The 23,946-nt window shown below is 41.5% G+C and overlaps 2 protein-coding genes across 11 annotated transcripts in view; one reads left to right on the top strand and one right to left on the bottom strand.

Moving 5' to 3' along the window:
• The window catches only part of MARF1 (meiosis regulator and mRNA stability factor 1), a 44,977-nt gene extending 31,433 nt beyond the window's left edge, over window positions 1-13,544 (bottom strand). For 5 of the 7 annotated variants that reach the window (XM_073215537.1, XM_073215540.1, XM_073215539.1 and 2 more), the window contains exons 1-8: window positions 13,424-13,544; window positions 9,835-10,036; window positions 7,061-7,747; window positions 6,158-6,332; window positions 5,069-5,295; window positions 3,902-4,019; window positions 3,165-3,337; window positions 82-510 (exon numbers count right to left, since the gene is read on the bottom strand). In XM_073215537.1, the coding sequence (XP_073071638.1) occupies window positions 82-510; window positions 3,165-3,337; window positions 3,902-4,019; window positions 5,069-5,295; window positions 6,158-6,332; window positions 7,061-7,747; window positions 9,835-9,978 (1,953 nt within the window). In that variant the 5' untranslated portion in view covers window positions 9,979-10,036; window positions 13,424-13,544. The remainder of the gene's footprint in view (window positions 1-81; window positions 511-3,164; window positions 3,338-3,901; window positions 4,020-5,068; window positions 5,296-6,157; window positions 6,333-7,060; window positions 7,748-9,834; window positions 10,037-13,423) is intronic. The other 2 variants (XM_073215543.1, XM_073215538.1) reach the window with 2 other exon arrangements.
• Window positions 13,545-17,416: 3,872 nt separating this feature from the next.
• Window positions 17,417-23,946, top strand: part of NDE1 (nudE neurodevelopment protein 1) — a 30,791-nt gene continuing 24,261 nt past the window's right edge. For 2 of the 4 annotated variants that reach the window (XM_073215536.1, XM_036991991.2), the window contains exon 1: window positions 17,417-17,561. The gene's annotated coding sequence lies outside the window, so the exon portion shown is untranslated. Of the gene's footprint in view, window positions 17,562-18,189; window positions 18,444-23,946 lie in introns of all 4 variants that reach the window. The other 2 variants (XM_036991989.2, XM_036991992.2) reach the window with 2 other exon arrangements.

Here is a 23,946-nt window from a genome sequence, read left to right as displayed (position 1 = left end):
CCAAAACCAAGTGGGCATATAAAACAGAGGAATAAACCAAACCTACCATAAATTTCAGAAAGCAAGAGGTATCAAAATTACCTGTAAACTTTTAACATTTGAGTTTTTTGAAGCAGATCCAGAATTTGCCTGTGACCCTTTCCCAGGAGTGGCTTTGGCACTGGAAGATTGTTCACTTGTATCTTTGATGAGGCACAGTTTTGGATTCTTAAGTTTTTTGGGAGACTTCACTTTATCAGTAATTGCATTTGAACCCTTTGCTTCACAGAGTTCTCTAGTTTTTGGAGTAAATGACACAATGATCCTATTACCAAAGACATCTTCATTTTCCATTCGCTTCTGAGCCCGTTCTGCACTATCTTGGTTTATGAAGCGGAGAATCGCACTGCAGCCTGTGATACTCAGCACTTTCCCACCACAATTATCGGACAGGCGTCTGAGCCTGTTGCTGATGCTCTTGCCATCTTTATTTGCTGGTAGGTTATAAACATAGAGCAGAGTGTGGCACTGCTGATACAGAGGAAAAGTGTCACAACAGGTTAACTCAAGGGCATACATTCAATTACACAATCAGGAGAACAGTGCGTATCTCCAAACTTAAGCTAACGACCTTCCGGGGGAGGTAATGGTGATTTAGACAGGACAGAGTAACTATTTAGTGCAGACAAGGTAACTGAATGCCATTTTTAAAGAATATGCTGGGCAGAAATGTCCATATATTCTATGATTCTGTTTCTGTACAATGTCCAGAAAGGGCAAAACTGTAGACACAGAAAGACAGTGGTTGCCTGTGGGTAGGGATGGGTATACACTGGCCTGATGATCTAAAACTGCTTGCACAACTCAGTGAATTTACTAAAAAACATGCAACCATACACTTAGAAGAGGTGAATCTTGTGTTATATCAACCATACTTCAATGAAGTTGTTTTTAAAGAGTATATTTTACTGAGCAGGGCTGTTGAATAATATATTATAAAGTTAGCACCTGTCCAGGTAGAATAGCAGGTTGTCCCTAGTGAGCCTGGCAGTTCTATTTGGCAGTGGGTGGTGCTAACCTTTCTACATGAACTGAAATTAATGTATTAGGAAGTAAAGCCATTAAAGTACCTGAAGAAAACAAGATAATTATGGAGAGGGTTAAATCCAGAAGCCATAAAAGAAGTCACTAAAAAAAGGTAAAGTACATGAACAATTTACAGAAACATCAAGAGCCAACAACAGTAAAAAGGATATTTTGCAACTCTGCAAATGATTAATAAAAAGACCAACCATAAACAAATTACCATTTTCAACTATCAGACTGGCAAATATTTACAACACTCTCATTTATTGTTGGTAAGAATGTAAATTAGTATAGCTTCCTAGAAGACCACTTGGATCTAGCTTGCAAATTGTGACTCAGAACTTTCATACCTTGGAATTTATCCTACAAACGATTAGCTTAGGAGTCCAGAAAAGACATGGGTTACCTTGATGGAGATGGGGGGAAAACTGGGTATAAAAAAAAGTCCAGTAATAGGCAGCCTGGTTGAATAAACTTAAGACCAGCCACACAATATGTTTCAAACCAACATTCTTCCAGTTTTTAAAATGAGGTAGTTTTATATTAACATGTATTGCCAAGGAAATGCATCTAAGCTATGACACTGTTATTTTTAAAAAGCCATAAAATACAATATATGTAACACTATTTTTTTTAATACCTTTTCAAAACTTGGAGGGCAATACCAAACTGTTAACAGAAGTTACTTCTAGAGGGTAGGATTGCGAGGTTTTCATAATCCACATCTGTGAATATGTATTTTTTTAAAATAATGAACATATTACTTTCCAATTAGAGGCTTTTCTTTTTATCTGAGGGACATCAGCTAATCATCAACAAAATCTACACTCTTCCTATTATACCCACAAATCAAAACCCAGGCAGTATTAATGTTTAATTTATTAAAATTTAAGAGACAGACTGAACAACACAGGAAAATAGAAATGTATTTTAATTACCACTCCAGTGAATTACAAAAATATTAGGCAAGACTTGTGAAATACGTCCTTTTTCTTTTTTTAATTACCACAAGGAATAAAGATCTCCAAAGCAGGCAATCGCTTAACTAAAATACTACATTTCACCTAAAAGCCATAGAATTAGAAAAGTGAGTACCAAGAAGAAGAAGGGAGGAAATTGAGCCAGACTCTGCTATCCCCAACTGTAGATTATCTTTAGCATGTGTTCAACCTTGGGCCACACTCTGGGCTTGTTGGGTATCAGGGCATACAGTGGGATTGGCGCTCAAGTGCTTGACTTGGGAGAACAGGCCAGTAATTGCTCTGCTGTCATCAAGCTATGTGACCTCCAAGGACTTGCCTACTTTTCCTAAGTGCTGATTTCCTGCTCCCTAAAATGAGGATGTTGGATGAGATCACTTCTAAGGTTCTTCTGTAACTCTAAAATTACCAAATTATGTTAAAACTTCAGTTAACGTATGGGACTACCCACTTTTCTGGATCATCCACACTACAGCTCCTCCCCATAATGATTACTATTTCTTTAAGAATTTTAGATTTATTCTCCAAACAGCTTAAACACAGCTCAGCCCGAATCAAGACTCAGAAATGCTCAACCTGCTGAAAATATGCTCACGTTCTCCTGGCATGTGGCTTAACAGACTACAGGTGTAGCAATAACCACTAATTGTGCATGTGCACAACGGGGAAGGCAATGAGAGAAAACACAGGGAGCTAAAGTAATGCCTAGAGTATACAATTACTGTTAATTTAATCACAACCACATGAGTGTGGTGCAAACTATCACCAGTTCTTTATCCATAATACCAGGAAGCAAGAAGAGTAATAATTCTTATTCTATTGCTTCTACCGACCTGACACAGAACACTGCTAGCTTTGGAGACACTGACAAGTGGCTGTTAGTAAGATAAATCTAAAATTCAATTTCCTATTATATTTTGAAAAAATAAAAGCAAAATTCACACCTATCGGTTCTTCATTTAAGAGAAGAAGTGAATGTTTCTAAGTCTTATTTCACATCTGGCCAGGCTCCTCCAAAGAACATCCTCACCTGGGCTTAGTGACACCCCTGAGAAGTCTGTCTTTCAGCCTCCATAATCTAACTCTGGTATACAGTAAAAAGAATGCAAATCCACTTACTGGCATTTTTAGTGGTAACCTGGGGGGCAAGTCTGATATGAACTCTTCAAATCTGATCAGCTCGTTAGCATGATGTAGCAGTGCTTCTGAGGCCTGGTTTTTATGGACCAAAATTATATGGAAACCATGCCTGTGTCTCAGGTCACTGAGTTCCAATGCAAAATTGACATCAGCTGAAAGAAAAGGTGGAGCCCACCCCCAAATATTAGAAACACTTGACAGAGATGGACAACTCCACTGACCACCCCACATCCCCCACCCCAAGAAGAACTGGATTGTATTCAAAGTCGCTTCCCATCCTCCTAGAATAGAAACACATTTCATAGCAGAATTTACACAGTAAGACGATTTTACCACATCATCTACACTGAATCCCAAGACACATTATTCCAGTAGTAAAAGGGAGCAAATACTAACATTCTGGAGAGCTTCCAACTTTGGAAATTATTCATCTTGGATTTTTTAAATTAACAATACTGGGCCCCCTGGGGGGAATTTAACATTTTTTAAAATAAACCTGGCCTTACAAGAATCCTTACTTGGGTTCAAATGAGAAAATACAGAAATCTGCGTAGACTCATCCATTTTTTTTCTGAACAGTTCTCTGAGATAAGTATAAATATGTCCTACATATTTCATCCTCTGTGGAGGCACATTTTACTTCAACATGTTTTGGCTTCTCTGATAATTCCCACAAAGTGAGTTTAGCTGAAATTAGCAGGTGTTTCTACACTTACTTGACACAAGAACCACAGTGGCTGGAGCAGTGTGGGTATTTGCAAACCTTCGGAGACTCTGGCGGAGTTTATCATCAGCGGCATTTTTTGCAGTAGCATTGATGTGGGCAACAGTTACCTGCATTAATTTATAATAAGGACAAATGAGCAAGAGATGAGGTTAGAAAATCATTATGCATGCTGCCTACATCTTTTAAATAGGTAGTTCTCAAGGAGAAAAACTGTCATAACCAGAAAGCAATCACTTCAAATAAACTGAAGGATAATCCACACGAATTAACTGGATCCATTATTACCCCTGCTCTCAACTGACTTTCTGCTTTTCTATTTCATCCATTTCCCTTTCAGAAAATAGGTAAAAAAAAAAAAAAAGGAAGTGAAATTTGTAGTAAAATAAGCTCTAATAGCTTTGGCCAACAATTTGGGAGTGGCAGAGATCTGACAGATGATTAAGGTAAGATTTGGGCTGTATTTGATGTCATTTGTCTATGCTATACATCACCTATGGCTTTCAGGGTCTGGGGTTAGGTGGCGCAGAAAGAAAGGCATCTGCCCCTACGGGAGCTGAATTGTGATAATTCCTCTTAAAACTATCAGGCTCACATGTAACCATCTCCAAAGCAAGGAATGGTTTGTTTTGAGAGGTGCCTCAACTACATGCAATATATAATAGGATTTATTAGTTTTTGTAAGTAACATAAATATGTAATTTTAGGCAGCAACATGGCGTATCAATGGAATTATTTGTCTAAGAGTCAAAAGAACTTGATTCTAGTTCCAGCGTAACAGACTTTGGGGTCATTTAAATCTAGCTCATCTATTTACCGGCCATGTGACCTCAAAAAAGTTGTTTAATCTCCTGGTGCCTCAGTTTCATTTGTAAATTTCAAGTAATAAATCCTATGAGCCTTGTTCACAAAGCAATTATAAAAATCAAAGGAAATGACACATGGAATGATAATACTAGTCTAGCACAATCACATAAATAGCATTACTGAAAGATCAGATGCAATTAAATGATTATTAATACTTTAGAAATCATCTTAATTTCCTTTATTTGCAAACTTAGCACAAATGCACATTATTAAACATGAATCAAAATTCTTTTTAAAAAAATCACGTGTGCTTATTCTTCTACCATAATAGAGTAAAAAATGTTTTTTTAACCTGGCAATTATTCAGCTCTTGAATAACTTCCTTGTTTTCTTTACTGATGTCACACACACAGATGAATTCTGCTTCTCTATGGCCTTTAAAAAACTTCTCACGGAGTCTCTGTACAACAGCAGTGGCTGAGCGGCCAGAGGGAACTGAGCAGTTTTCAATATCCCAAAAAACTCCAATGGGGGGTAAGTTCTCTAGCACCTGTCCGGCTAGTGCAATTTCGGGTGACCCTTAAAAAAACCGTAAATTTTCAATTACATAAAGTGAAAAAGAAATGGCAGATTAAAATAAAACAGGTAGCTACCTATCATCCTTTGTGGCAGAAAAATGAAATTATTGATTGATGTTAAGTTTAAGGATACCAACCTCACTGGTTGACCTAATATGACAAAAAAATCCCAAGTTGTCATAATGTCTCCTCAGAACAAATCTGAAGGCAAAGGTACTTAAAGCCCACAATAAATCCATTGCAAAGTACGAGCCATTCTCATGCTAACCAGTTTTGCTTCTCTGAACATTAACGAGTAGGTGAATGGACACTGCAGCTCTGGGACCTTACTTTCATGCTCTCAGGATGGGAGAGCAAGGAAAAGGCAACAAAGGGTGAAGTTATTACTGTCCTTGATTTTCAATGATTTTCAGTGCTCCAGTAAGAGCTCATTTAATATTTTAAAAACTGTTTTCAGAAGACAAAATACCACATTCACTACTTTTTGGGGAACTGATCTTAGGTTTTCAAAGTGTTTTTCATCAGCCATTACTAAATCTTTCTAAATATTAAGTGCTTCCAGGGAGTATACAATTAACAAGTGTGATTATGAACCTAAGTTGACGCCAAGTCCTCTCCAACATTTCTAATATACTCCCCCCGGTTTTCTATACACAGCTCCTGATCTCAAATAGCCTCAAAGGGTAAATGATTTATTGGTCTATAAGAATAAACAAATTTTTACCAAGGTATGGAAATGGAGACTCACATACACAATAGCTTTAGAACCACAAGGAATCTTTTAAAGGTGATTAAATGCAGTGTTAGTATTAGATATTGAAAATTATTTAAATATGCACATTTTATACCATGCTGTCATTTACCAAATTTTGAAGCAGCTTTGCCTAGACTGGTTGCCAGTAACAACGTGGTCTCCTTCCCTGTTCCTTTGGTTCCACAGCCATTACACAGAGGAATAGTAACAGGTGCAGTTTGTGTATTTGGAGGTGGTATATTTGGCCAGACTTTAGCAGCATCAATTATACTATTTCTTGCCGGCTGTTTTAAAAATGTTTTTGAAAAAAGGAGGTTTCAGATACAACATTATAGAACCTAGAGTTATAAACAACTGAAGACACATTCTAAGTGTTTCTCCTTTCCACCTGTAATCTCTGTTAAAATGTATTTTTAAAACCTCTTTCCCAGAACTATTACCTGTCAGTTCCTAAACTCACTTCAAGAAGTTATTTGAAATCATGAGGGAAGCTGTTCACATGATCAGCCTTTTATATTCTGGGGCATGTGTCTGCCGCAATGGAGACAGAGACACACTTTACATAAAAATTAAAGTCTCTATTTGAGCACCAGTGTGACTGAGGACAAGTTTCAAGCTCCCCAAATTATTACAGGACAACATGCAGTTACCCATATTACAGGAATGGGTCCATGTATAAGGTGTTTTAAGAAGTCACAATTGTGCTCTAGCCTTTAAGACAAAACACAACACAAGGCTTTGCAGATCTAGGTTTAGACGAAGTAGATTATAAGAGGCTGTAAGAGCATAAACTACGTAAATAATTACACTGTACTTCTTTTAATGGTCCCTCTCATTTTACCCTTCACCTTTTCCAGGACCAGCAGATGTTATGCAGCTGGGGAGCAAGCTACATTATGGAAGTATCTTCAACTCCATGCACCATAAAGATTTTTCAAGATAAAACCACTTAAAAAAAAATCAGTCCTCAAACCTCAGCTGCACCCACCATAACAAATAAAAAAATACAAACCTTGTTTAGACAGTCTTCGCAGTAAAGTGAGCCCTTTAAACAAACCGGAGGAACCACATTTAGGTGCAAAGAGTTGGTGCACAGGTGAGGCGTTAGCTCCGACTGTGAAATGTGCTCTTCCAAATGCCCTGGAGCCCCACTTGTGAAATCAGAACAGGGGAAATAGCCAGCGGAGGTGCAGCCCTGGAGAGCTGGAAACTGATGCAGCTTGTGCACATTACTATGACATGACTGGAAATGGAGCTTTCCACAACAGGGCAGGTGTTTGCAGGAGGAGAGATTACTTTCTAGACACATGCTGGGAAAGTCACTTGCAATGCCGGCCAAGTTGTTCCTAGCTGAGGCATTCTGGAGTGAAGATGCAGACTGGAAGGGAAACCCTGACCCTACCTGACACGTGATTGTCCTGGTGCTCTGCGAATCTAACAGTGCGCCCGTGTGAATCAAGCTACCAGCACCTCGGCCACCGCCACCGCCACCACCACAATGCATTGGCGAAGTGGAGGGTTCATTAGTGCAATGAGCGCAGCAGCTTACTTTGGGGACAGCTGAAAGCTGTAATTTGGGTTGCTGAAGAGAATGAATATCTGGAAGAGGGACTGCTGGAAAAAGTTTAGAGCCAGCATGAAGGGGAGATGGTACATCCTTGAGTTCCAAAGCAACTTTCTTGTTCTCCATGTAATCTTTCTGAGAAAAGAAAATCAGAACACAAGTTAATTTTTTGAGGCCAGTGATTTTTGGTTACTCACCTCCTATTGCATTCAGAAATGAAAAGTGTTCAATCCTGTTTACATCACTCAGGCATAACCAAACAAAATGAAATGGCAGCTAAGACTAAGAACTTCTTCAGACATATGCAGGAGGTGAACATCAAAACTAAAATTAAGACTGTGCCCTTCCTGAATTTTAAGAGATGGGTGGAGGGGGAGGGTCTGTTTATGTCTTCTATGGGCCAGGTTAACCATCTGTCTCGCTGACTTCCCTCTGATAACTTCCCTTTGCCTCAGAGTGTCTGAAGACAACATAGGTAGTATGAAAACAACACAGTCACCAACGGCAATCAATAAAGACAGCTTACAAGCAAAGTGCTTTGAGGAAAATACTTAATCGTTCTTGCAGTCAGACTATCAGGTCATCCACAAAAGAAGATTCCAAACATTATGGATGAGGTCAGCAATCTGCCCAAGTGGCCCATCTGTGGAAAGGTCTTAAATGTGCTGCTGATGACATTTAGCAAAACTAGGATATCATGTCTGAAAGCCATAATGGCAATAGTTATTTTGTAGCCGGTGAAAACAATGACAGTAATTAGAAAACTATCTTGGAAAAAAGAGGAATAGTTTGTCATATGCCTCCAACATAGATACATGAGGCCAGTATATTTATAAGGTGATAGCAGGGCACTGGCCAGAGACCTAGGTTTGCTCGTGATTCTCAGTCGTTTCATGATCTTAGGTAAGTCACTCAACCTCTCTACACTTCAGCTTCCTCCTCCTTCCCCTGGGAACAAGACAATGTACCTCTTATAGTTGTTAGAGGGATAAAATGAGATAGTGCATATAAAACACTCAGCAGAGCCACCTGGCCACTGAAAGGGGAACTAGTCCACGGCCTTTCCTGGCTGATTACAGGAACTATGCAGATGACGAGGATGCCCTGATATGGTGATTTAAGCATGCTCATCCCTCAGAGCATGGCAGGTCCGTATGACTGCCACAATGTCACTCCTTCTGCTGTGTTTCTACAAGCACCCAGGAGGGTACCCTCATTTGGGAGGGATTGGGATTTTTAGTTCAATTTTTCCTAAAAGGGAGGTAATAGCAATGGACTGACCAACCAACAAGCAATGTATTCTGCTCTCTCTCTCATAATTATAATTCAGGCTGGAAATTGACTCATAGGCATTCTCATCTATATAGATCTGGCTTTTATGGGTTATTATAAGTTGGTCCCCCTGAATGTAACCAATTCTTGGTACCACTGACAATTTAAAGTTTCGGATCTGTCAAGCTGAGAATGCAATTCTGTGCTGTGTGATTCCACGAGGGCCAGATATGCTATCCCATAAGGTTCTGCTTGAGCTGCCAACCCTCACTGCCAACTGTCCTTAAACACCTCTGAAATGACCCCAATTACTGATGCCATACAACAAAGGTAACTAATGAAAACCTGGAGAAGACAGGGAATTTAACTGAATTTTTAAAAAGTTATCATTATAAATTCATAAAGTCTCATTTAAATCCCAAGTGCAGGAGCTAAAAACAAAAGAGGTAGTAACATGATGAATGAAATAAAATCAGAAGTCAGAATCACTAAGAATAAACAAAAGGAGTTACAGACATACTGAAATATTCAAGAGAAACCTTCAACAGCAAAGGCTATCAATAAGGTTCTATCAATCTATCCCTATTATTAAGACTCAAAACTCAGAAGGGTACAGTAAAATAAAATCTATTTTGTACTTTCCTCTGATAATACTGCCCAATGTGGATTTTATCCTTGGCATCTGTGACTTCAATGAAAAACAAATCTTCCCCAAATGTTAACACTAAATATTTACATCACCTATTCTTACTTAGGGTAGAAACACAGGAGTTAAAAAATTATGATCTTATTGAGTCAGGAATTATAATAATGGGCTACAAGGAGTCGGACAAGCAGGACACCAGAGAAAAACTGAGCACAGACTCTAGGGGGAGAGACAGTTCCAGAATGAATGGAACTCTCATCTATTTGCATAAATTTGCTATGTCCTTAGTCTTGCACGTAGTTACCGTTTGGGGACTAAGTGGCAATGTCTGCTCAGGACGAGAAAAGCAATTAGAAAATTTCCAGAGCCATGGCTTAGCATCATTATTTTGTTGAAGCCATCCAAGTGTTCTACTAAAGGAGTTCTCCGTTCCGTTCCCTTCCATCATACGGCCATACAAAATGGTTCAACATTCTTTCATCTTTCTTTTCTTTCATTCTTCCACCCTGTTAAGAAAGAGATTTCAATGTTGTTTATTTGCATAAGCACAAATTAGTATTAAAATGTGAGACTGCAATTGTATTTACAGTACAATGGTTCTCAAAAAGTCAGATCTTAAGAAACAAAAGCGGAATGGCTATGAATTCATGTTACAGGTTACAAAAATTTGGTAAACTTGGTTGACTGCTTTTTGCTTGTACTCTAGCTGTATCAATCTGATTTTTTTTAAATCTATCATCTTCCATTCTTCATGCTCCATAGCCTTTCAAAGAAAAACAAACTCTGGATGAGACCACTTTCTTTCCCATTAACAGTCATGCTTGACAGAAGTAGCCAAATCCTGGACACCTGCATATTCCTGAGTGAAACCTCTTTACTTGGCTGAAGCCAACCTCCTCTGGCCCTGAGTAGACTCTTTCTATAGTTTTTCTTAATTCTTCTCAACTCTCTCTCCCTAAAGGCTCTACCTGTGACGGTCAAAAATTTAACAGAAGAGAATATGCAATTTTAGTAAAAGAATAACCACATATCATCATGACCAATTATGTAAGATTTTGAAATTGATTTAAATGTAACCTATCTCCACTGTGACTTTGGAAAGTCCAAATTAAGTGATCTCTGCGGACTTTGAATTTGAGTCTGCTACAAATCGAACCAATGTCTGAGTTTACTTATTATGGAAGTGCAATCTGATCCACCACCAAAAATCTTACAGAGAAATATCAAGTCACAGATGGGCTGTATCTACTCCAGTGCAACAACATTCCTACAAGACTTAAACAATGCAATAAAAACAGATCAAACCAGTAACAACCATTGGGCATGGAGGCAGTGGGAAGGACAACTGGACCTCATTTCCAAGCTCTCATCATCATATCCAACAACCATTACCTACAGCAGTCATTTTAAGGTCATTAATTTATCTTTCAGAAATTTCATCTGGGTATATAGAAAACAATTTCTTTAGCTATCTCTGATAACCTGCTCTTTCAAGAGGCTTTAAGTATTCATCTAAGGTACAGGAGAATTGATCACGTAAAGCAGGGATAGGCACACTATGGCTTGCCAGCCCAAATCTGCCTCACTGCTTGTATTTAAATGGCCTTCAAACTGAGAATGAATTTTTTATTTTTAAATTCTTGGGGTAAAAAACAAAATAATAATAATATGTTGTGACACAAAATTCTATGAAATTTAAATTCCCATGTCCAAAGTTACACTGAGTCAGAGCCACACTCATTTGTATAAGTACTGTCTATGGCTGTTTTTGCACTGCAATTGAAGAGTATTTGCAACCAAGATCGAATGGCCAACAGAGCCTAAAATATTTACTATTTGGCTCTTAAGTCGAAGCTACAAAACTTCATTAAGTTTTGGTTTCTTCCTCTGTAAAGTGTGACTAATTTCTCCCCTGTTCACCTCACAGCATTACTGAGGGAGAAAAGCATTAAAGGATCCCACCAGCTTGTTTTCACCATTGTACTGCTTGCGCCAACCTGGGGCCTACTACATAGTATACACTAAGTAAGCATTTGTTGAATGAAGGAATGAATAAAGCAGCTGTTTACCCAGTACATGCAATCAGGAGTTAATATGGGGACACAGATGGAGTTCACTGCCACAATAACAGAAAATTATGGTACTTGTTTTTCCTATTAAATACATCCCCATTGACATCTCTAGATCATAGAATTTGTGATGTTCATGACACATGACTTCAAGGGTGCTCTCTCAAACCTCTTCAAGGCCAATCCTGAAGTGAGCTAACATATAGAATTTAATATAGTTTACAAAACATTCTTATTTAACATTATTGATTCCCTCATTCAGCAAATATTTACTTAGTATCTACTATGTAGCAAGCCTGTGCTTGGCACAAAGGATACAATGATAAAAACAACCAATGAAATCCATTCATGTAACTTTTTCCCCCACAGTAAATCTGTGAGATAAGACAACTGAGAAATTAGCCACATTTTACAGAGGAGGAAACAGAAGTTTAATGAAGTTATGTAATGTGCCCAAGATCACACAATTAGAAAGGGGGCAGAACCAGGCTTATCTACCTTCTTCCACCACACCAACAGTGTCTTCAGTATTGCTCAACACAAGCAACAGAAAGTACAAACATATTAGCTTGTTAGTAGCCTGCACGCAGTAGTTTTCCCAATCCTGGGAATGCCACTAACTAACTTAGGCAGCCAAAGCAAGTTCTGTTTGCTTTGAGTGGGAGGGAGTCTCAATTCTGCCATTCTCTCTGTCTTTGAGCAATACAGATAGTGGTTGAGAGCAGTAACTATTGACATCAGTCTGTGTATTAATCCCCACCTCTGCAACTTCCTATCTGTGCCACTTTGCACAACTCACAACCTCTGTGAACCTCAGATCCCATCTGTAAAATAGGCCTGATAATAATAATAGCACCCTCATAGAGCTGTTGTTTGGATTCAGTGAGACCAAATCAAAGTAAAAAACTTAGCAATGGCCTTCTCTTAACACCCAATCTAGTCCTCAACTCCCACACCACGGCATCCCATTACTGTTTTTTAAATAGCTCTTCTATTTAAAATTATACTGTGTATTGCTTGCTTTTTTAAATTATCTGTGTCCCCCACTTAAATATAAACTCCGTCGTGACAGTAGGGAATCATGTTTTCTTATTATTATATCTCCCCCACCTAGCAGTGTTAGGCACAAATTAGTAACTGTGGAACAAATGAAGAGTTCAATAAAATGTCTAGGAGGACCGTTCAGGTTTCAATCTTCCTTTATGCAACTCAGAATACCGCTCAGAGATGATGCAAGTCCAAAAGACAAATTTAATTGTAAAACTGTTGGTAATCAGAAAGGTGCTTAGGAAACTCCGAAAGGTGTAGCACGGTGTCGCGTTACGGTTAGTAGGAGTGGCTCAAGCCCTAAGGCAACTCAAAGCTTTCGGTCAAACCGAAGGCTACACCCAAGGGAGTGTTGGAAGACAGAGGAGGATGCAAAAGACTTGGCCGAGGGCGGGGTGGGGGGTGGGTGTAAAAACACCTGTCCCTTTCTGCCCATCTTAATCTTCCAAGTGTGCACAGCTCTGGAAAAGTTGCTCTCCACACCTGCAAGCCCCCACAGGGAGCAGGGAGATAAGACGTGGGCGGGGGGCCAAACACCCACAAACGGCAGCAGCGGCGCAGCAATGACAGTTATGAACGAACCTGAACGGGAGACGACCCGAACCTTTAGTGAGGGCCTGACTAGTGGGTCCCAGCCCTTCCCCTCAGACTAGCCAACCTCCCCCACCCCGGCCAGCAATAGACAGGGGAAGAGGAGACACTGTCCTTCCTCCAGCCTGGTGGCCCCAAAGCAGCGGGCCCGTCAGGGACTAGTTCCCAGCGCTACAGCAAACTCACCTCCAACCGCCTGCTCCACCTGCGCTCACATTTCGGCCCCGCCGCCTTCCCCCCGCCCCCCCAGGCCCTTTGTTTTGATTCCCGACTCCGCAGCTCCCGCCGCCGCCGCCAAGCGCACCCTCCACTTCCGCTTCCGCACCGCGTCGCCCCTGTCGCAAAACCGACGCCCTTCTCTCTCCCCTCGCTCCGCCCCTTCCTTCGTCCCTCCCCCGGCGCCGCATCCTCTCCGCGCGAGGCGTGCTGGGAATCTGGGGGGGGCGGGGCCTCGCGGCCCTGCAGCCTCGTCAGGCTCAGTCCCCTCCCGATAAACCCCTAAATAGGGAGCTTCCCAGGGGGTGACCCCGGCTTTTTTTACGAAAATCCCTAGTTTAAGGAGGCCTTCTCCCTGGCTTATCGTTGTGGAGTGGAAAGGAATCTAAAAGCGGAGAATTAGGGAGCCTGTGAGGTGGAACCGGGGAATAAAAACTTGATAACTGGGATTTGATAACAATTCTGCACTTTTGATCTTTCGAGGGAAGGCGTTTTAACCGGATTTCGACGAAAAACCTGATGATTCTGGTTTTCTCTCCCCCGCGCTCCCTCAGGTCACGTGACGGTCCTACTTATTTAAAAGAAAATTAAATGACGCATGTTTTCCACTGCATCCTTAATCTAGTGCAACCTAGTGGCGAGTGGGAAAAAAATAACGCCGACTGGGCTTCCGCCAGCTCGCGCGGGCCGGCGGGTTTCTCGAAAAGTTGCGACCCAGCTGGGGAAAATACAGTGTGTGCCAAAACTAGGCTGGATGTTGCCATCAACAATTAAGTCCTCGTGACTTTAGCAAGAAAACGTGATTTTTTCAAGCCCGGGTGCAGAACTCGTTGCAAATGAATACAATTTTAACAGTGACAGCAGGTTGGGCGAGCCAAAAGCCTTTTGTGAAGCCAGTAACAGCTTGTGTCGTAGATGTACAGATACGCCATGTTTGGTTGGGGGGACGGAGGGGGAAAGAGGTTGGCTTTTTTTTTTAACCTCATAATCTACTTTTACCTGAGGTTAAATTTTTTTTAACTCAGACCAATGATCATATCTGAAACTGCCAGCTGCTATTTCCTGTTGCAAATTAGGAGAAAAAACATTGAAATCTAGACATAGTTTAGGATGTGCTAGCTAAATACTACCTAAGAGTTTACTTATGAAGTTTCCCCAGAAAGCAGATTAACTTTGCAGAAAAATCACTAAGGAGAAATTGCCCAAAGAGAACTTTTTTCCCCTTGATGTCTGCCGTGTGAGGCAATTTCATTAGACAATTTGCATTAAGTGGGGGGAAATGTCAGGGGAAGCTAATACATCCCTGTAGACATCCTTGTAGACATATATTGTAGAGGGCAAGATCAAACATGCAGCTGAAGAATCCTTGGGCTTGTATTTCATTTTCCAGAAGGCAGATGACAAGTACACACATCATCGCCTGCTTAGGTATTTATTACTACTGAGTAGCTCTTTCTTTGCGTGTCTGCATATAGGTATTATTTTTCCAAGTGTGAATTAGATGAAAAAAAATGTTTCTAAACGTTTTTTTTTTCCTTTTCAAAGTACCAAGCAAATATGCTTCTTTTTAGAAATGTTTTTCTTTCTCTTTTTTATTCTAGCTGAGTATCTCAACAGAGACTATATTAACTAAAAATGTAAAAAAGGAAAGTAATTCTGGATTTTTAATTGCTGTAAAAAGAAAGTTTCTAGCCATGAAACATAATAAAGAACAGACACATTTTATTTGACTTTGCTTGTCATTCTTTCAAGTCTAGAGCTGTACCTACTCTCAACAGGTTAAATGCAGTAAATAAAAACGAACCAGTCGTACTAAATGGAAAGCAAATGAAAAGTCTGATCGACAAATAATTTTTAAAAAGAAGTGCAATTTTATTGTTTTCTGTAGAAAATTAGCCTAAGCAGAGTACACCAGCTCTTGGAAGCAATTATGAATAGAAATATAATTTGATATTTGTGAAAGTGTACTTTAACATTTAAGATAGATTAAGGTAAAGAATATCTCTGGGTAAAAAAAAAAAAAGATATTAGGTATAGCCTCTGTTAATCATATTCCTATTTGCTGGGAAAACTCCTTTATCAGACAGTAAGAATCACTGTCATTTCTTTCCTTGTCTGAAATCAGGATGGAGATTTAATTTTGTGCTAAGTAGCTACTTTCCATTGGACTCAGCTCCTAAGTTAACCTAGCTGCCAATAAAGAAATTTCTCCCCTAGCAACTTCTAGGTTAGGTTCAGTGTTTTGAAATGATAAATTATGGTCAAAGGACATAGCAAGAGAAACTGAGCTCTCTGCTCATTCATATCTGAAAGCTACAAGGAAAACACAGAGAAGAAAAGGTTTTAAAGTACACCAAAATTTTCTTTTTATTTTTAATGTTTTGCCCAATGACCAACCCATTTTCCTAAATTGTTCTTGAGGTAGGTGGATTTTCATGATAATCACTTCAACATTCTCCCCCTTTGTGGAAAATGAAAGCAGTTGGAAACTCCTTTAAATGACTTGATCAGTGCCATTTAGTCAGGACTGAAACCTCATCGATTTGTGCTTCAGTTTATCTGTAAACTGGGGTGATTACTCCCTGCTCAGAAACCTCACAGAATGATGAGTCAAATAAGATTTTGAGAGTGAAAGAAAACATCAGAGCAGAAGTATCAGGAGGGTACGAATGATTTATTAGTGTTTGGAACCACGACAGAAGTTTCCTGAAAGACATTTTGGTACTTTTTTTAACCCTGTTGATGTAAGTAGTGGGGTTTGCTTTTGTGTCTCTGTGAACATCTTCAGGAACTAGCAAGGAGTTGAAATAAAGTAGAATTAGAGAAAGATTATTCTTAACTATGCCAGGCAGGCAGGATAGATTCTGTGGGTGTGGCTGGAGGCCTCAAAGTAGCTGAGATCTCGGCCTCCAGCGTGGTGCTGAAGAACTGGGGTGTAACAGTCAAACAGACCCAGCTTTGAAGCTTGATTTCTTACTAATTGCAAGATCTTGGGCAATGCTTTTAATTTTCTGCAACTTTGTTTTCTCATCTTTAAAATGAGGGCAATAAAAATGCTTCTCTGTGGTTCTCATCACCTAGGGTGCAGTTCCATTGTCACCTCTACCTTCTGAAGTGACCTCTTCCCAGCCCCTGACATATGACTTTGTTTTATTCATAGTGCTTATTAGCATCTGGAATTATTTTACTTCTCCTGTTTGCTGGTTTAGTATCTTATTAGAAGCCCCTTGAAGACAGGCATTTTGTCTGACATTTGTCCTCTAAGCACGAGTGTTCAAGTATTTGTTGAACAATTACGATTGCTCTGAGAGTTAAATAAGAAACCCATGTCAAGAAAGCATTGTGCCTGATACACATAACCCATAAATCATGATCACTTAATACATAGATGTACTTAACTATGTGCTAGGCACTGTCCTAGTTTTATAAATGCCAAGTTAACTCATTTAGTCTCTGCATAACGTATGAGGTAGAATCCTGTCATGAGCCCCATTTTATGGACGAGGAAACAAGTGATAAAAGTTTAAGTAACTTGCCCAAGATCACAGAGCTAGTAAGAAGCAGAGCTAGGATTCAAAGCCAAGGCTCAGAACCAAACTCTCATACACTAAGTTTCGCTGCCTTTGAAGAAGATGATGACATTTCTATTTTGGGTGTAAAGTAGTGGGAAGAACCTGGGGCATTGATTAGCCTAAGCCAAGCTGGATTTATTCCTTCCCTCCCATGTAGAGAAAATGTAATCGGTGTCAAGGGGAGGTAGTCACATTTTCTTTAAGTACATGGCCCACAAGTCCGAGCCCGTCTCCAGCGTGTCCAGGGAACAGCCTGCAGACTCCAAGGCCGGCCCGGTCCCTGCCCAGCCGCCTGAGCCTCCCAGACCCCCTCCCGCCCCAGGCCGCCGCGTGGCCGCGCCGCGCCCGGGCCTGGGAAGAAAGTTTCCAAACGGCGCTGCTCGGCGATGATTGGCCGAGGTAGACGCAGACCCGTGGCGCAGCAGCCAATGGGTGGCGCCGGTCGCGAGCGGGGACGAGGGTGGGGGCCAGAGGACCCGGTCCGCGTCCCTCAGCTGCCGCCGCTGCCGCCGTTCGTTCTCGAGAACCGAGCCCGGGTAAGAGCAGAGCTGCAGCCGTCGCCGGGGGTGGGGGTGCTCGGGTGCGGCCACCGCCGCCGGGAAACTCTACTGCTCTGCCCCGGCGCCCGCCGTGTTCTTGGGACCCCAGGACGCCGGCGTGCAGAGACCCTGCCTGCCGCGCCCCTCGCCTGCGCGTCCCTTCCCCGCCGCGCGGACTCGGCCAGTCCCGGGCTCTGGGCTCGAACACCCCTCTTCCTGCCTAACTCTGTGCCTCTCCACCCTTGGGTCCTCGCGCCCGGCTCCTCGCCCTTGCCAACTTTCTTTCTCTTTCAGCGCTGGTCTCTCCGAGCTGCTGCCCTCCCCTGCCTCCTTGACTCCCTTGGTCCTTTAGCCCAGCTCGTCTCCAGTTCCCTAGCCCGGTTCTTCTGCCCTCATATTCTCTCCCAGCTGACTGCCCTAGGCTCTCTTCTTGCTCCTCCTCAATCCCCACAGTCCCCTTTCCTCCTGCTGCCCCTATCTCCCCCTCATTCCTAGTAGCGCCCGTTCTCGCCACTTCCTCACCCGCAGTGCAGGCTTCTTTCCAAAAACTTCTTTCTCTTTGGTATCTCCCTCCCTTCGGGAGCGTGTTTGAAACAGTCTCTCCTCCCCCCACCGCTTTTCTCAGATCTCTGCTGCTGGACGGTTCAGATTTCCCCTGACAGCACTTTGGGGAAGGATTGGATGAAGGATGAAAACGCTTATTCTACGGCTTGAATGCAGTGGCTTACCTGCCTCTGACTGAGGTCGCGGGAAACCCTGCCATCACCTTGACACCGCTTCTGGTGGAGCTGCATTAGCTTCTTCAGTCATCTCGGGTTCTCTGCCGCCTGAGGGTCTGGTCTGAGCTTCCCTGATTTCTTTGTCCAGGTTTTGTACCAAGTTGTGTATCTTTCTACTTTGAACCTACTTTTAACTTGTTTTCTTAAAAAATGGCCTTTGCTGGGCAGGGATTTGTCACTTTCTATGCTAGTTTTCTGTATTCTAGGATAGGGTGGCATTTTAGGACATGGTTAGGGGTGCTTTGAAGAGTAATCGGATCCCAGTGACTCCAGAGCCACTCTTTATCTGCACCCCTTCCCCTCACACACACACACACACCGATGTTTAACCAGTTTTGAAATTTAATTTCTTTAGTGTTACTTCTGTGTAGGATTCCATCCAGATGATCTATGCCTTTGAAGTCTCAGGGACTTCCTATTTGTATATTTTATCCCATTTTGGATAATAGGTTCTTAACTTGGCTTATCAGGGTGTTATTTCTGTTTCATAAGTATATTCTTTAGCCTTAGCGTGTGTGAGCCCAGAGAGATTACACTCCCTTTCTTTACAAGATAATTTCCTAACGTGAGCATGCCTGTGTACAGAAAGTTTGTGTCAGCAGCTAGAACTGTGTTTGCACCTAGTACTGGTGTAGGGTACTTTGTGTTTGCTTTGCTGAGCAGTGCCTGGCACTTAGTAGGTGATTGAAATGTTTGAAAAGGGATGGAGGGGGAAACCACAGTTGAAAGAAATTCTTTCCCTTGCTTCTTGGTTCAGTAGAATAAAATAATCCTGGTATAATGACCTGTCTATTTTTTGGTCCTAGCTTAAGCTTTTAAAAATTTCAAAAGCAATATGCTTACTGTAACAATCAATGTATAATAGTATATCAATGATACTTTAATTAAAAAAAAGAAAATCAATGTATATAGTAGAGAAGCATGTCAGGGACAAGTTCTCATCTCTTTGCCTGCTTTACCCCATTCTGGTACATTCTTCCAGATCCATTTCTGTTTGTGTATGCAGAGAGAGGGAGATAGATTTCTAAACAAAATGCCTTTCTTCACATATCAGGGGTTTTCTTCCATATTAGTACATATAATTCTTCCTAACAACTGCATAGTGTTCCAGTCATTTCTCTATTGATGGTAAGTTTCTCCAATTTTCTGTGTCAGTGAGTAATGTTTATAACCTTGGGCATATGTCCTTGCATGTCTAAGTATTTTTGTAGGTAGTTCGTAGACTTTGAAAGCACAAAGACAGAAACAAGACTTGCTGACTCTTGACTGATTTTGCCTCACTGATGTCACTTCTGCAAAATGCAAAGCCTGCGTCACAATACAGAAGATGTCAGAGCACGTGCTGACATTTGGCAACTTCTTTCTCTCCCTTTCCCTTTAGCGCTTCCAACTGTTTTGATGGGGAAGGATTGCGTTTGGGGTGGAGCAGGGCGTTAACTCCTGATGGTTTATGCATGCGTATTGCTCCTGACCAGCAGTACTGGCATCTTTCACTCAGAGGAAAGCCAAGAGGTGGCTTTGTTTTTTTCTAGAGTTTGGAAATCAAAAGTGTGTCTCAAGTGTGCCTTCAGTTTTTCCTGTTAAGTTTAATCATGAAAAAAATGCAAAAAAAAAAGAATGCTAAAACACATATTTTAAGGAGTTGATTGAAGTTATGCAAAATAGAAAATAGGTACTTATCGAACTACTTGATCCCAGTTTGTTCTGCCTTGTATGCTGTATAGCGTGTACATTTGAGGTTTGTCCACAGAGCTGCTGGGGCACAATGGCACGATGGTGTATTGAGAATGTAAGTTAGGAGGTTGGAATGCCTGTAGCACAGAAGAAATAAATGCATGCAGTATTCATTTTTAAGATAGTGGGTACAAAGTTGTGTATATTGAGACCAAACGTGAACACCTGCCTATGTGGGCCAAATGAGTGAATCTGACCTCTCTCCAATCAGTCTGTCTGCAACCCCAGGGAGAACTTAAACATGAATCCAAAGACCCACCCGACCCTTGCACTTGGATCTGGTTTGCCCCTGTGGCTCCCTGCACCTATGGAGAATGGCCAAGGAATACAGTGTGTCTGCTAGCTTTTTGCTTCTCAGAAACCAAGTGATTGCCTTGCTTTTACAATTGAATGCCTTAAAGAGAATAAAGTTGTTTGAAATTGACTTATTACAGGGCCAGCACAAACCAAATAGAAGATAATAATAAAATTCAGTAAGTAATGCTGGAAGATGGGCACCTTTGCAAGTCTTCTCACCTGCTTTCTGTGGCAGAGAATAATGCACATTAGAACTTTGAGACATTTTCAAATGGTAAAAGGAAACCCTTAATGTTTTTAATATTGGTGTTTCATTACAAAGTATAGTTCAGCTATGACTCCTTCCCTCTTAGCCTCTAGTATATATTTTCTCTTCCCTAAGGATTATTTTTAAAATGCAGGGGGTTTTGTTTGAAATGCCAGGCCTGTGGTTTTTGTCCTTTAGTAGGCTGAGGGGAAAAAAATTTGTAATTTTGTGCAGTCTGTGACATAAGCTTGGGTTTCTGCTTCGTTTCTCCCCCATCCCTGAAGTCCAAAATCAGATCCTTCCTATCAGTGTGGTTGTCATTAGAGCCTCTTCTGCGATGGAAGTGCCTCCTAAAACATCTCAAATTAATTTCTTTCCTGAGGATTAAGTTTTAATCCTCACTGGCCATGATAACAGTGTTTTAAGAAGCCTTCATCCCAAACTCATCTGACGTAAGAGTACAGAATGAAGGTCATTAAACTCCAATAACTATATCTTATACAATACTCTTTATTATGTAAACCTGTGGAGAGGATAGTTTCCAATGTACCAGCCTCTCCTCCAACCCCTTCCCATTAATGAGATGCCACTCAGGTGCTGAGGTGGGGAGAGGTTTGTCCCACCCTGGGAAATGTCTTAGGGATTTACAGATGTAAACTCTGAACTAGTTTTCAGAGGGTTTCTTGCTTCCTGCCTTTCCTTAACTTCACATTCCCTTCCAGCTAGTGGTCTCTGTCTTCCTTTATGTTCATTCATTCCACAAGCGTTATTGAGTGCCTGTCAGATGCCAGGCACTGTTCTAGGCATTGGAGATGAATAGGCAAGACCAAGAAGGTCCCTATGCTCAACAACTGGCATTCCCGTAGGGGTAGATAAACAAAACACTCTTAAAGTGATGAAGTAAAACAGCAGGGGTTCATATGATAGTAAAGAGCTAGAGAAGGTATTGGTGGGATATTCAACTAAGGTCTGTCTGGGGAAGACATTTCAGCTAGATCTGAATGACAAGAAGGAAGCCTGCCAGGCAGAGACCTCAGGGAAGAGCATTCGGGCAGGGAGAACAGCAAGTGCAAAAGCCCTGAGGTGGGAGCGTGGCCGGTGTCTTCAAGGAACAGAAAGAAGGCAGTGTGGCTGGAGCACAAGTGAGTGAGGGGTGGGGCAGGGTATGTTTGGAGAAGTAGTCACGGAGTAACAGCATTGAGCCTGGGACGTGATCTTTTTCCAAACAGCAGTTCCTCACTTGCTCACCCTACTATATGCAGACTTATTCCTATGGTATGTAGTTGCGACTGTTGTCAATAAGATCATTAATGACCACATAGTACTTAGCTCCAGTTGCATGGGCTCTGGGCTCTTGACACTAGCAATACTGGTTTGGTGGCTACATATTAGGTGAGATCCAGGCTCATTAGAGTTTACAGCTTCAGCGGAGCCTACCAGACCTAAGTTTACCCTTACCCATTGCCACCATGTTAATTACTATTTGGTACAGTCTAGGTACTCTATCCTTTTTACTTTCAGCAAACAAGATCTTTCATTCTATACATTAATTAGGACTCAATGGCAGAAATCCAACCCTAACTGATAGAACAAAAAAAGGGAGTTGATTATCTCTTATAACCTTAAATCAGGTAGGACTGAATCCAGGTGTTCAAACAGTATTGTCAGGAGCTAGTTTCTCTATCTCTTGGCCCTACTGTCCTCTGTTTAGGCTTTATTCTCAGGTACGCTCCTCACTTGTGACACCAGATGACCACTGGCAGCCCCAGGCTTACAGCTCCTGCCACTGGATACACTCCGGTGGAAAGAGAGTTTCTTTTACCTACCTCCCCCCACCCTGCTTTATGGAGATATGATTGACATATAACATTGTGCAAGTTTAAGGTGTACCACGTGACGGCTTGATACATACATATATATATATATATATATATAACTAAGGTTAGTTAACACCTCAGAGAGTTTCTTCATGGATAGCTCTGCAAAAGCCCTGAGCCTGCACACTCATTGGCTTAACTAGGGTTAGGCCCACCCCAGTAATTGGCTCAGCTGCGCTAGACACCCCCGGCACTAATCGCTGGCTTAGCCTGGGTTAGGCATACCCTTGTCAGTGGCTCAGTGTGGGTTAGGTCCACCCAAGAGCCAGTTACTAATGCTGGGGGCATCCATAGGCATGTGCCTCTCCCAGATGCTCAAGTTGATGTGAAGTCCATCTGAACCACACAGATTGAGTATAGGGTCAGTTCCCCGTAGAGAAGAAGGAATGCTGGCCTGAAAAAAACCCAACGGATTAATAGCTTTCTATTCCAGCCAGCTTCTCTGCTTTGATCGAGCTTCCGGAGAAACTGTTCCCCAAAAGGGGCTGGTTAGGTGGGGACATGGTATGTTTTCTCCGAATTAGAGGAGGGAGATAAGATGAGAATACAGATACTAACAAATACAGAGATATCAAGTGCTGTGCTTGAAAATAGGTATAATTGTTCAGGTCCTACCAGAGATCCAGAAGTTGGTGGTTGTGTTCATGTCAACATTAAAATATTTAGCCAAGTAATGTGTATTTTTAGCCAAAAATAGCTTGTCGGTTATGTCTTGCAAAGGAGTTGCATTCATTCGTTTGTCCCAAAGGACATACACCAGGCTGTGAGCTCCCATGGGGGAAGGAAGGGAACTTGGAAACATCTTGTTTGGATTCCCAATATCCATTTGACAAGCTCAGAGGCTTAAATACATGCAGAAAATAAGCTGTTACATCAAAAGGCTCTATCGGCAGGGAATAGGTCCCCAGAGCCAAGGCCCTTATCACTTCCTTCCCTCTCGCTACTGTCTAGTTTGTCTCCTTTTCTTCTCACACCCACTTCTCCAAAATCCATGTAATTCCTCTTCCTCACCTCCCAGTTACTCCTCCACTGTGTTGACACTGTTCCTGTTCACATCACTAGGGACCTACACTTCCAGACAAAGTCTCATGGATACTTCCCAGTCCTTATCTCACCAGCTTCTCTGTTGCATCATGCATGCTCTGGAATGTTCCCTTTTTTCTCTTGACACCATCTCCTAGGATAGCTCCCTCTCCCTGGTTCTCATCTTTCTTACTGCTTCTCTATCCCCTTTGATTACTGTTTCTTTCCCTATCCTTCAAACACTGACACTCCTCAGAGTTCTATGCACAGTCCTCATTCGATTCTCTGGTAGTACCATCACAGAAAAAAGGGAAGAATCAACTACAAACTGATGACTCTTAGATTTGTATCGTTAGCCCAGATGTCACCCCTGAGTTTCAGGTTGTGTTGCACCTAGATGTATCATGGGCATGTCAAACTAAAAA

This window comes from Manis javanica, chromosome 10 (genome assembly GCF_040802235.1).
Source record: "Manis javanica isolate MJ-LG chromosome 10, MJ_LKY, whole genome shotgun sequence".
NCBI lineage: Eukaryota > Metazoa > Chordata > Mammalia > Pholidota > Manidae > Manis > Manis javanica.
Note: the sequence above shows the minus strand (reverse complement) of the source record. Positions and strands in the feature narration are given on the sequence as shown.